General features: G+C 37.3%; 1 protein-coding gene across 1 annotated transcript in view; it reads right to left on the minus strand.

The window, feature by feature from the left end:
- Window positions 1-1,043: 1,043 nt before the first annotated feature.
- The window catches only part of CENPH (centromere protein H), a 31,650-nt gene continuing 20,160 nt past the window's right edge, over window positions 1,044-12,533 (minus strand). Inside the window, exons 5-9 of the mRNA XM_025892871.2 lie at window positions 10,560-10,616; window positions 10,135-10,198; window positions 9,748-9,799; window positions 7,501-7,664; window positions 1,044-4,790 (exon numbers count right to left, since the gene is read on the minus strand). Of these exons, the coding sequence (XP_025748656.1) occupies window positions 4,698-4,790; window positions 7,501-7,664; window positions 9,748-9,799; window positions 10,135-10,198; window positions 10,560-10,616 (430 nt within the window). The 3' untranslated portion in view covers window positions 1,044-4,697. The remainder of the gene's footprint in view (window positions 4,791-7,500; window positions 7,665-9,747; window positions 9,800-10,134; window positions 10,199-10,559; window positions 10,617-12,533) is intronic.

A 12,533-nucleotide genomic window follows, 5' to 3' on the forward strand; every position in this document is an offset into this window, starting at 1 on the left:
TAATGTAGCCAGCCATAAGTTGTTTTAAATAGAGTGACACATTTGATGACCTAGATCAGTGGTTTCTAAATCTGGGAAGCTTAGAAATATGTTATGGTGAGGGCGCCTGAGTGGCTCAGTCAGTCGTTAAACGTCTGCCTTTGGCTCAGGTCATGATCCCAGGGTCCTGGGATGGAGTCTCACATCCGGCTCCTTGCTCCGCGGGAAGCCTGCTTCTCCCTTTCCCACTCCCCCTGCTTCTGTTCCCTCTCTGGCTGTGTCTCTGTCAAATACATACATAAAATCTTAAAACAACAACAAAAAAAGAAGTATGTTATTGTGCCCCCAAATGGGCCCTTCTGATAAAATTTAAATTACACTGAAACACTATTTTCACCCATCCAACTGGTCAACATACATAATTTGGATAACATCCTGGGGAGGTTGTAGGAACACAGGCACTCAAACACATCTTTTGGTAGGAGTAAAAGATGGTATTTGAAAAACTTACATACTGAATGACTCCAACTATATGACATTATGGAAAAGGCAAAATTATAGAGATAGTAACAAGATCAGTGATTGCCAGGGACAAATAGGCAGAGCATAATGGTTTTTAGGACAGTGCAACTATTCTATTATGATACAATAATGGTAGATACGAGTCTTTTTACATGTCAAAATCCATAGAATGTACCACTTTTGGGTAATAATGACATATTAATATAGGTTCAATCGTAACAAATATACCACTCTAATAAGGAATGGTGTTAGTGGGGGAGACTGTGAATGTGTAGGAGCAGTAAGTATATGGGAACTCTTACTTTCTGCAATTCTTCTGTGAACCTAAAACTGCTCTAAAAAATAGGCTATTAAAAAAATTGTTTTAAGCCACCACTGGTGAAACCAGATAATGTGTTCTTAAAGCTCAAAAGTGGTGATGTGTTAACTCTTAAGTGTGGGAATCTCTTCACAATGTATATGTACACCAAATGAAGTTGTACACTTTAAATATCTTACAATTTTATTTGTCAATCATCTCAATACAGCTAGGGAAGAAAAGCTCAAAAGCAGCAGAATCTTAGATTTCTAGTACAAAGACTTTTCGTTTACACACAGAGAAACAGCAAGTTTCTATGTGAATATCTACAGTATTAGATTCTCATTCTATTTCTTAAAAAGATTTTATTTTTTTTGACAGAGAGAAAGAGAGAGAGAGAGAGCACAAGCAGGGGGAGCAGCAGGCAGAGGGAGAGGGAGAAGCTCCCTGTGCTGAGCAGGGAGCCGGATGTGGGGATTAGTCCTGAGCTGAAGGCAGATGCTTAACGGAGCCACCCAGACATTCCCTAGATTCTCATTCTAAGGTCATTTAAAAGACATAGACTTTCTTAGTTACTTTTCTAAATAAATGTTTTTCATTTTCCTTTATGACTATATTTAAGAAATGATTATGGAAAAAGAAGTCCCATAATTTAGAGATTTTATTAAAAAATAAACTTTCCAGGGGTACCTGGGTAGCTCAGTCAGTTAACCTTCGGACTCTTGATTTCAGTTCAGGTCATGATCTTGGCATCCTGGGATCAAGCCCCACATCTAGCTCCATATGGGCTCAACGCAGAGTCTGCTTGTCCCTCCCCCCAACCCCCTGCGGGCACTGTCTCTTTCTCTAAAATAAAGTCTAAAAAAAGAAAGAAAGAAAGAAAGAGAGAGGGAAAGAAAGAAAGAAAAAGAAAGAGAAAAAAACAAAACTTTCCAAGTCCTCAAATACAAAGAATTCTCCTGGGAATACCTGATAATAAATTTCAGAAAATGTCAAATGCAGTGCAAATTACTGGTCATATTGGTATGGATTTTGTTTTGGGGAATCTCAGCCAGGAAAATATGACTTTTCTTTACTTGTGAATTTATTTCTAAGTGTTGATATTCATACTCCACAGAATTCTCATCCAGCTCGCTTATAAATTAATTCTCTCTAGGATGAAAGTAGATGATAAAAGTAGTTAAAGTGGAAGGAGCAACTTGCCTCATCCCTCAAATCATGTCTTCTTTTCCTACTGCTAATCAGTTTCTATCAGTCACCATCAGGTATGTCATCAGATCATTTGATTACTGACCCCACTCAGGTCCTGTGATTTCTGTCTACACTCTCAATACTATTATTTGGCTATTCTCATGAACCTTGATAAAAAAATTTGAAACTCCTGGGGCACCTGGGTGGCTCAGTCGTTAAGCGTCTGCCTTCAGCTCAGGTCATGATCCCAGGGTCCTGGGATCGAGCCCTGCATCAGGCTCCCGGCCCCGCGGGAAGCCTGCTTCTCCCTCTCCCACTCCCCCTGCTTGTGTTCTCCCTCTCTCGCTGTGTCTCTATCAAATAAGATCTTTTAAAAAAATAATAAAAAAATTAAAATTAAAATAAAACTTGTTGGGGCGCCTGGGTGGCTCGGTTAGTTGAACTTCGAGCTCTTGGTTTCGGCTCCAGTCATGATCTCATGGGTTGGGGGGGGATAGAGCCCTGCTTTGTGCTCTGTTCCCAGCGAGGAGTCCGCTTGACGGATTCTCTCCCTCTGCCCCTCCCCCTGCTTGCGTGCCTACTCTCTCTCTAGCATAAATCTTAAAAAAAAGTATATATATATGTACATATGTATGTCTATATATGCATATATGTACATATATATACATAACACTTGTTTTATAATAATTTATATAGACAATATCCAAGAATACAGTATGGCAAAAAGAATAAAACTACACATAAATTATAATTTATCAAAACAAATGAAGACTGTAAATATTTCAAAGAAAAGTATTTAGAATTCAAATTTAGACTAATCTCTGTATTTCCATTATTGATCTAAAGAACAGATTTCAAATGCTATTTTCCACTACAGTGTATCTTTTCAAGTTTAAAGTCCTTCTTAAGAAAGTGTTGAGGGGGGCGCCTGGGTGGCTCAGTTGGTTGAGTGACTGCCTTCGGCTCAGGTCATGATCCTGGAGTCCCGGGATCGAGTCCCACATTGGGCTTCCTAATCAGCAGGGAGTCTGCTTCTCCCTCTGACCCTCTTCCCTCTCGTGCTTTCTCTCATTCTCTCTCTCTAATAAATAAATAAAATCTTAAAAAAAAAAAAAAAAGAAAGTATTGAGGGGCACCTGGGTGGCTCAATCAGTTAAGCTTGGGTTATGATCTCAGGGTTCTGGGATCGAGCCTCAACAGGCTCCCTGCTGAACAGGGAGTCCACTTGGCCCTCTGCCCTTCCCCCCACTCATTCTCTCTCAAACCAATAAAATCTTTAAAAAAAGAAAAAGAATGTTGAAAACACTACACTGTTTATGAAAATGATTAGTAGCTCCAAACTAATAAAGAACTCAAATTAGAGCTTTCTCTAAAAAGGGATGGGACACTATAAAAGATAGCAAGTTCTTTTTTTTTTTAAGTTTATATATTTTTAGTAATATGTATACCCAACGTGGGGCTTGAACTCACGACCCTGAGATCAAGAGTCACATGCTCTACCGACTGAGCCAGACCGGCACCCCAGCAAGGTCAAGTTATTAATAAGAAAGAGTAACACCTACTCTTTTTACTTTTTAACTTATAAAAGTAATATGTGATATAGAAGTACAAAATAAAGAAGTCACAATTACTCTATAATAACCACAAGTATTAACATTTTGGAAGTGTTTATCTTTTTTGTTTTTCAAGGTTGAGGTGCTTTATTTGGGTTTCTGTTTAAAGATGTGGATGGATGGGAAAATAAACAAAGATGCGGATGGGGTGTGGGGGACTTGGGGAGATGTTGGTCACGGAGTACAAAAATGCAGTTAGAAGATGAGTAAGTTTTTGGAGATTGAATGCACAGCATTGTGATTATAGTTAACAGTATTATATACTTCCAAGTTACTATGATCTTAAATGTTCTCACCACAAAAAAGAAATAATTATGTGACATGATAGAGATGTGAGCTAATGCCATGGTGGTCAAATCAACCCATTGTATACCTTCAACTTACACAATGCTATGTCAATTATATCTCTGTATTAAAAAAAAAAGAGGCAAAAAAAGAATGTGTTGAGATAAAACTAAAATGAGATTTATTTCAATAAAATAAAACTGATAGTTGAAAAAAAATCAAGATGTCAATACCCTTTTCTAATTTTTGTAATATTTTAGTTGACTGACAAATGCACAAAAGTATTCCAAATAATGGGGGGTGGAGGGATGGGTTAAATGGGTGAAGGGTATTGAGGACACTTGTTGTGATTAGCACTGGGGTGTCATATGTAAGTGATGAATCACTAAATTCTACTGAAACACTGTATGTTAACTAACTGGAATTTAAATAAAAACTTGAAACAAGAAAGAAAGAAAGAGAGGGAGGGAGGGAGAGGAAAGAGAAATGAGAAAAGAAAAGAAAAAGAAAAAAAGAAGTATTCCAAGTAAGAGTTGGGACTGCCAGAAATGTTGCAGAAAAAATGTCCACATTCAATGGAAAGCCAGATTAGATGTCTTTCGGGGCCCTTGCAAGGCTAAGACTGTCAGATTGTTTTAGAGAATGCCAGTCACTTTAATTAACATAGTTGAAAGAACAAATTCCATGTTATAGTGTTAAGCTACAAAAACTTTGCAATATTAGTTCCAAAAACACTAAAAATTTTACTTTAAATTTGCTATTTAAATGACATATTAAAGACTGAAACAAAAAATAAAACAGAATTCTTATTAGATCATGGTGAGATTCTTCTCAAGCTGTAGAACGGTTTCCTTAAAGGCAGAATCCTCTGCCCAATTGGCTTTACTTCCTAAAATGAGGTTCTGTAATAAAAAAAGAACAAAAAATTTATGTTAAAGTTATAAGCACGTTTAAAAATATAACAAGATTTTTAAAAAATCCTCTTTCACTAATTGTTTTTTAAGATTTTATTTATTTATTTGAGAAAGAAAGCGAGAGAGCAAGCACGAGCAGGGGGGAGGAACAGAGGGAGAGGAAGAAGCAGGCTCCCCACTGAGCAGGGAGTCCTATATGGGGCAGACTAGATCCCGGCATGACCTGAGCCGAATGTAGACACTTAACCCATGGAGCCACCCAGGTGCCCCCCCTCTTTTACTAATCTTATCAAATATTTACCAAACTAGGTATGGGCATTTACTCTATGAAAAAATACATTCTTGGGGTACCTGGGTGGCTGAGTCAGTTAAGAGTCCATCTCTTGGTTTTGGCTCAGGTCCTGATCTTGCAGTATTGAGATCGAGCACCCCCCACACTCCAATCCCTAAGGGGAGGGTTTGCTGCTTCAGATTCTCCCTCCCTCTCCCTCTGCCCCCTCCTCCTACTTATGCACGTACTCTCTCTCTCTCAAATAAATGAATAAATAAAATCTATTAAAAAAAGAAAAAATACATTCTTGTATCCTCATTTCCACTTTCAGTAAGGGTTCAGCCTCCATCCCCATAATGCTAGGGACTATTTACAATGTTTACAACAATTTTTTTTTGGCTTCATCAGTTTTTGGAGACAGCTTTTACCTACTAGGGATGTTTGCAATGGTATTCTAGATTAAAGGAAAAAGACTGCAGCTGTGGTTCAGTCATTTTGCACTTCTACAGTGAAAAACAATTTAAGCATAAACTGTTATGCCCTATTTATTTTTATTTTTTTTAAGATTTTATTTATTTATTTGACAGAGAGAGACACAGCAGAGAGGGAACACAAGCAGAGGGAGTGGGAGAAGGAGAAGGAGACTCTCCGCTGAGCAAGGAGCCCAATGCGGGGCTCGATCCCAGGACCCTGGGATCATGACCTGAGCCAAAGGCAGACGCCTAACGACTGAACCACCCAGGAGCCCATGCCCTATTTATTTAAAAAGAAAAACTATGGCTCAATGATACCAAGTGACTAATTCAAATCCTGTTCAAGTAGATTTTAGAATTTAAGTGTTATATTGTTATATATAAAAATATTTAAAAATTTGTCCTATACACGGAACATTCTTGCTACTGGGCTGGTGTATATAATATATAAATCCAATTAAATTTACAAGGGCAAGGGGGAAGTAAACATTCAAATATGACTGAACCCATTAGGGGCAGGAGCTCCAAATGTAGCCAAAGCTATGTTCCGCTTAGCAAAGCAATGATTTCATTAAATCAAAATTAACACTAAGAAGATATGAATAAAAGCTAAGAAAGACAAAATAATGCAAGTCTCAAAGCACTAGGAAGGAACATGTGCCAAAGAAAATTAAAATGATCCTGTACTGGGGCTCCTGGGTGGCTCAGTCATTAAGCGTCTGCCTTCAGCTCAGGTCATGATCCCAGGGTCCTGGGATCGAGCCCTGCATCAGGCTCCCTGCTCCGCGGGAAGCCTGTTTCTCCCTCTCCCACTCCCCCTGCTTGTGTTTCCTCTCTTGCTGTGTCTCTATCAAATAAATAAAAATCTTAAAAAAAAAAAATGATCCTGTACTTACGATGCAATCCTCCACTGGAGGTTAGTCTAAGGGACTTCTTTATTCCTAATAGAGTAAAACTCTGCTACTAAAAGGTAGGTTTAAGACCTGATGAAGAGGGGTGCCTAGGTGGCTCAGATGGTTAAACATCTAACTCTTGGTTTTGGCTCAGGTCATGATCTCAGGGTCATGAGACTGAACCCACGACAGCTCTATGCTCAGCGTGGAGTCTGCTTCAGATTCTTTCCCCCTACTTCTCCCTCCCCACTGCTTCTGTTCTCTGTGAAATGAATGAATGAATGAATGAATGAATGAATGAATAAATAAAATCTTAAAAAAAGACCCGAGGAAGAATTTCTTACGGTCAGATATAAGAACTCACATTCTACAAGGATATGCTTTACACATAATAATAAATATTTACTTTACACATAATGGGCAGTTTTAACTGTATATCTTCCTAATTGAAAACTGGTAATTTAAGTATTTCACCTCAACAGTTTGAGACATTTTATAATTCAAAAGAGAAATGAAAACCCTCCAGAATAAAGGAACACATAAAATTTAAGAGGTAATATGGTAATAATTACCGACATTTATTGAAAATTTACTTGGACCAGACATTATGCTAGACAGATTAACATGAATTATCTTCTTTATGTTTTACAACCTCTTTTTCTAAACAGGGAAACTGATGTTTAGAAAACTTAAATAATTTGCTCAAGGTTCGCAACTATTAAGTTGCAGTATAGTATAGATCGTAATTCTAGATTCTCCATCACCCCATCGATGTTTTCCCCCACCTCCCAAGTTTAAGTTCTAATGCTTTCCACCATTATACCTGTCTCCACAAAGCTAAAATCATTCCACTTATAAATGCCTAAGATCTAACCATAATGAAAAGTCAAAGCCTTAAACATTAAATAGATATAAATTCCAAATATAGGTAAACAGACTAATATTTAGTATTGAACTCATGATTTTTTCAGGATCAAAGCCTAACTGAAAGCAAATCTGAAAGTAACAGAACAAATCATTTTTAAAAAGTTCTTTACCTACTTTCCTTATATAAATATTACCTGAAACACATGTTGAATAACTGTCGTAATTTGTATCTCCATCTGCAGGTTTTGTTGTATGGTCTTTATCTTGTCTGAATTTTCCATATTGGCCAAATCATTTTTCTGTTTGTTCTTTTCAGTTTGTATTTCTAAAAGCTTACTTTCTGAAGCTTGTTTTAATTCTATTAGGTTAAAAAAAATACTATATTTAACAACTCCTACAAACAAGAATCTGGAAAAACTGTGAAGCAGAACAGTTCCTGACTATATCAGTCATGAGAAAATGTTTAATAAGCATCATTTTAAGTTGCAGTTCCATTTTGACCTGAAAATGACTTTCGTGGTGAAAAATACCAGTATTTTAATTTTATCCTTAGCAATGTCCTGCATGAAATATGTTCAGGGTATGTACGTATGATAATGACAGCTGTCTACTTATGTTTGAAGTGTTAAAGAGGACTTACTCAGGGTTGCCAAAAGGAAGGCAGAAGATACATAAGGAAATACCTTTTCCTCCTTTATTTACAAAAATGACACATCAACAACATAAATTTTCAATAAGAGATTCTCTTCTCCAGGGATAAACACATCATCAACCATTTCCTATAGTTCCTGAAATGTTCTAAGAATTAAACTATTTGAAAACATAAATGGGTGTGTCCCAGGAGCTTGGTTCCTTGATATAAATGGATCAAAAACAGGTTGGAATGCGATGGAAAAACATTAAACATCCAAAGAGTGATTAGATCAGATGAGCGGAACTACTTCTGACCCTGAGATTACTTACAAACAGGCAAATCTGTGTAATATTTAAAAATAATAAATCATGCCTATACTATTAAATGAAAAAGGCAGTTTACAACATAGAATAAAATGAGGCCAATTTTATTAGATAAGAAATAAGCACCGAAGCCCTGCACCTAAGGGTCTGACTTGATTTCTACCCAGGTCATGATCTCAGGGTTGTGAGATCAAACCCTGTGCCTGGCTCCACACTCAGCATGGAATCTGCTTGAGATTCTCTCTCTCCCTCGGCCCCTTCCCCTGCTCATGCTCACTCCTTCTCCCCCTCAAATAAAGAAAATAAATAAAATCTTAAAAAAAAAAAAAAAAAGGGGGACGCCTGGGTGGCTCAGTCGGTTAAGCGGCTGCCTTCGGCCCAGGTCATGATCCCAGGGTCCTGGGATCGAGTCCCACATTGGGCTCCTTGCTCAGCAGGGAGCCTGCTTCTCCCTCTCTCTCCCTCTGCTTGTGCTGTCTCTGTCAAATAAAATAAAATCTTTAAAAAAAAAATAAAAAAATAAAAAATAATTTAAAAAAAGGGTGGGGGCAGCTGGGTGGCTCAGTTAGATGGCTGCCTTCGGCTCTGGTCATGATCCCAGAGTGCCGGGATTGAACCCCACATTGGGCTCCCTGCTCAGCAAAGAGCCTGCTTTTCCCTTTGCCCCTCACCCCGCTTGTGCTTTCTTGCTCTCAAATCTCTCAAATAAATAAAAATCTTAAAAAAAAAAGAGCACTGAAGAGTGATTATCTCTTCATAGTAAATTATAAAATTTTACTTTCCCTAAGTATATTTTTGTTTCCAAATTCTACTGAAAATGTGTATTACTTAAAAAAAAATTTTCAATAATTTCAAAGCAAAAAGCTATCTCATGTTAAGTTAAAAAGCTGTAGAATCATATGTATCAAATGATAACTTAAAATTATGTATATATAAATATGTTTATATGGACATGGAAAAAGTACTGGGATGATTATGCCTAACTGTGGTCACACAGGAAGGAAGTATGGCTTTCACATACTTTTCTATATCATTTGATTTTTTTCTCCCTGAGAATATATATATATATTTTTTTTAAGATTTTATTTATTTATTTGACAGAGGGAGACACAGCGAGAGAGGGAACACAAGCAGGGGGAGTGGGAGAGGGAGAAGCAGGCTTCCCGCGGAGCAGGGAGCCTGATGTGGGGCTCGATCCCAGGACCCTGGGATCATGACCTGAGCCGAAGGCAGACGCTTGACTGAGCCACCCAGGCGTCCTCCCTGAGAATGTATTAATTTTGTGATTTAAAGTTCTAAAACAACAGAAATGAATCAAGTGAAAAACATTTTACATACTAATTTTAAAAATGCCATGTGTAAAATTTTAAGAAAATCTGAAAATTAAGAAATTTCTCAATGATTGAGATAACTGGCAATCTCCACTGTAAGTGAAAATGTTTTCTACAAAAAAAAAACAAAAACAAAAAAACTGTTCTACATACGTAATCTCTTCTTCCTAACATCAAGTAGTTTTTCCTCCAAATCCCAAGATTCCTGTTATTAAAAATAAAAAGATTAAGGCACATTACCTAAGAACAAACCTCTAACACATCACTGAATTTTATCTATTAGCCTATGTTTTCCAAACCTCCAGTTTTCAATCCCTTTATTTCCGTACCAAAAAAGAAAAAGGACAGTAGCTTAAATTTTAGTAATTAGCCACAATAGTCAGAAATAACTGAGTTATGAAAAAAAGAAAACTTAAGAACAGAGAATTCCAGTCATATCAGTAACCTATATAGTAATCCTATATAATCATACACAATACAGTTGCCAGCAACAAGTTACTGAAATCATGAGAATGCATAAGCAGCCCAATGTGCAGTTACCTGGTGTGATTTCATTATTAATTTGTTTAGCTTTAATACATGTTTCATGTTATCCATGAGCACACTGAAAAGGAATTAAAAAATGATTTGTTAACCTTAATTAAAAATAATAAATATCATTAATGAACAAATCAATTACTATGTATTTCCTCTCATGAAATTTACTTATACTTCAACAGAAAGTCAACTTTTAACAAAATAAACCTGGAAAAGTTTATAAACTAAACTGTTTAAAATTAGAGGTGTGGGGCGCCTGGGTGGCTCAGTCGTTAAGTGTCACTTTTCTTATTCCCCAGATAAAGGTGGTTGGCACTGACAGCTAATTAAAAAAAATTCAGAAACCTAAAGTCATTATGCAGATCTCCCTTCTTACCCTCAGCCTTAACAAATTCAGAAAAAAAGAAAAAAGAAAAAAACAAACATACCTAGTCTTGGGGTTAATTTTCTCCAGGTTTTTTTTAAGTGCAGCCGAAAGTTGCATCCTACAATGCAAGGAAAAAAGCTGGCATTATAAAACATGGATAACATTTGTGGTACATTGAAAAGAAAAAATGTATATATACAAGTTAAAGATGGATTTCCCTTTAAATGTAACCTAAACCATAAGTAGGTTTATAAACACTATTGTATGGGAAATACTTTGATAAATAAGTCACAGAAATGGAAAATAACAAGATGGAAAGGGCTGTGCATGTGGTTGTGCACTGCCAGGCTGAGGGACCAATGAGACTTGAAATCAGCCTGAGCTTTGCTCTCCAAGCCATCCACCTTGGTGCAGGGCTAGGAGGAAATACTAAGGCCCTACAGAGATCAGCACAGGCCTGACATGGAGTTAGGGCATACAAAGTCATACCTGAACGTAAACTTTAAAATATGTCTACATACAAACAAACTGCATAAATTACTTTTAAATCCAAATAGCTAATAAATAATAATGAAAAGGCAATCAACTTAGCAAAATTAGAGTCATTTCTTCCTTTCTCTCACACACAAAAAAATTCAATTCATTAAAACAAATATCTCTTAATAGCTCTGAAATCATCTTAAAAATATGATCTAGGGACCTCACTGATAAGAGGAATTCTTAATCTCAGGAAACAAACTGAGGGTTGCTGGAGTGGTGGGGGTGGGAGGGATGGGGTGGCTGGGTGATAGACATTGGGGAGGGTATGTGCTATGGTGAGCGCTGTGAACTGTGCAAGACTGTTGAATCACAGATCTGTACCTCCGAAACAATACATTGTATGTTAAAAAAAAAAAAAGAAAGAAAAAGAAGAAGAAGATAGCAGGAGGGGAAGAATGAAGGTAGGCAAATCGGAGGGGGAGATGAACCATGAGAGACGATAGACTCTGAAAAACAAACTGAGGGTTCTAGGGGGAGGGAGGTGGGAGGATGGGTTAGCCTGGTGATGGGTATTAAAGAGGGCACGTTCTGCATGGAGCACTGGGTGTTATATGCAAACAATGAATCATGGAACACTACATCAAAAACTAATGATGTAATGTATGGTGATTAACATAACATAATAAAAAAATATATATATATGATCTAGGGCACCTGGCCGGCTCAGTCTGTAAAGCATGCAACACTTGATCTCAGGGTCATGAGTTCAAGCTCCATGTAGGGCAAAGAGCTTACTTAAAATGAATTAATAAAAAATACATATAATCTATATAATGAGCCAACTTATGAGAATAGGGAAAAATGCTCACTACTGGGTGCCTGGGTAGCTCAGTTGGTTGGGCGACTGCCTTGGGCTCAGGTCATGATCCTGGAGTCCCAGGATCGAGTCCTGCGTCGGGCTCCCTGCTCAGCAGGGAGTCTGCTTCTCCCTCTGACCTTCCTCCCTCTCATGCTCTCTCTCTACCATTCTCTCTCTCTCAATAAATAAATAAAAATCTTAAAAAAAAATGTTCACTAATAGAAGCAATTAAGAGGACTTTAACTACTTTTCAATTAAATGTGTAAGAAATTCATCTGGGAACGCCAGAAACACAAGGAAGTAATTTTTAAAAATCATTCACTTAATTGAGATTATTAATTCAGATCACATAAGAGATCCTGTTTGTCTTATTAACAACAGTATACAAATACCTACCACAAAGCTTTCTAGACATAGTAAGCATTCAAATATTTATTCAATGAATTTTAAAATACGGATGCAAAACCTATATTAAAAATATATTTAGGGGAGCCTGGCTGGCTCAATCAGTAGAGCATGAGACTCTTGATCTCAGGACTGTGAGTTCGGGTTCTGAGTTCAAGCCCCATATTGGAGTTTTACTTAAAAACAAAATCTTTAAAAATCAGGAAACAAACTGAGGGTTGCTGGAGTGGTGGGGGGTGGGAGAGATGGGGTGGCTGGGTGATAGACATTGGGGAGGGTATGTGCTATGGT

Source organism: Callorhinus ursinus, unplaced genomic scaffold (assembly GCF_003265705.2).
Source record: "Callorhinus ursinus isolate GAN/ISIS: 27379988/994484 unplaced genomic scaffold, GSC_fseal_2.0 scaffold23, whole genome shotgun sequence".
NCBI lineage: Eukaryota > Metazoa > Chordata > Mammalia > Carnivora > Otariidae > Callorhinus > Callorhinus ursinus.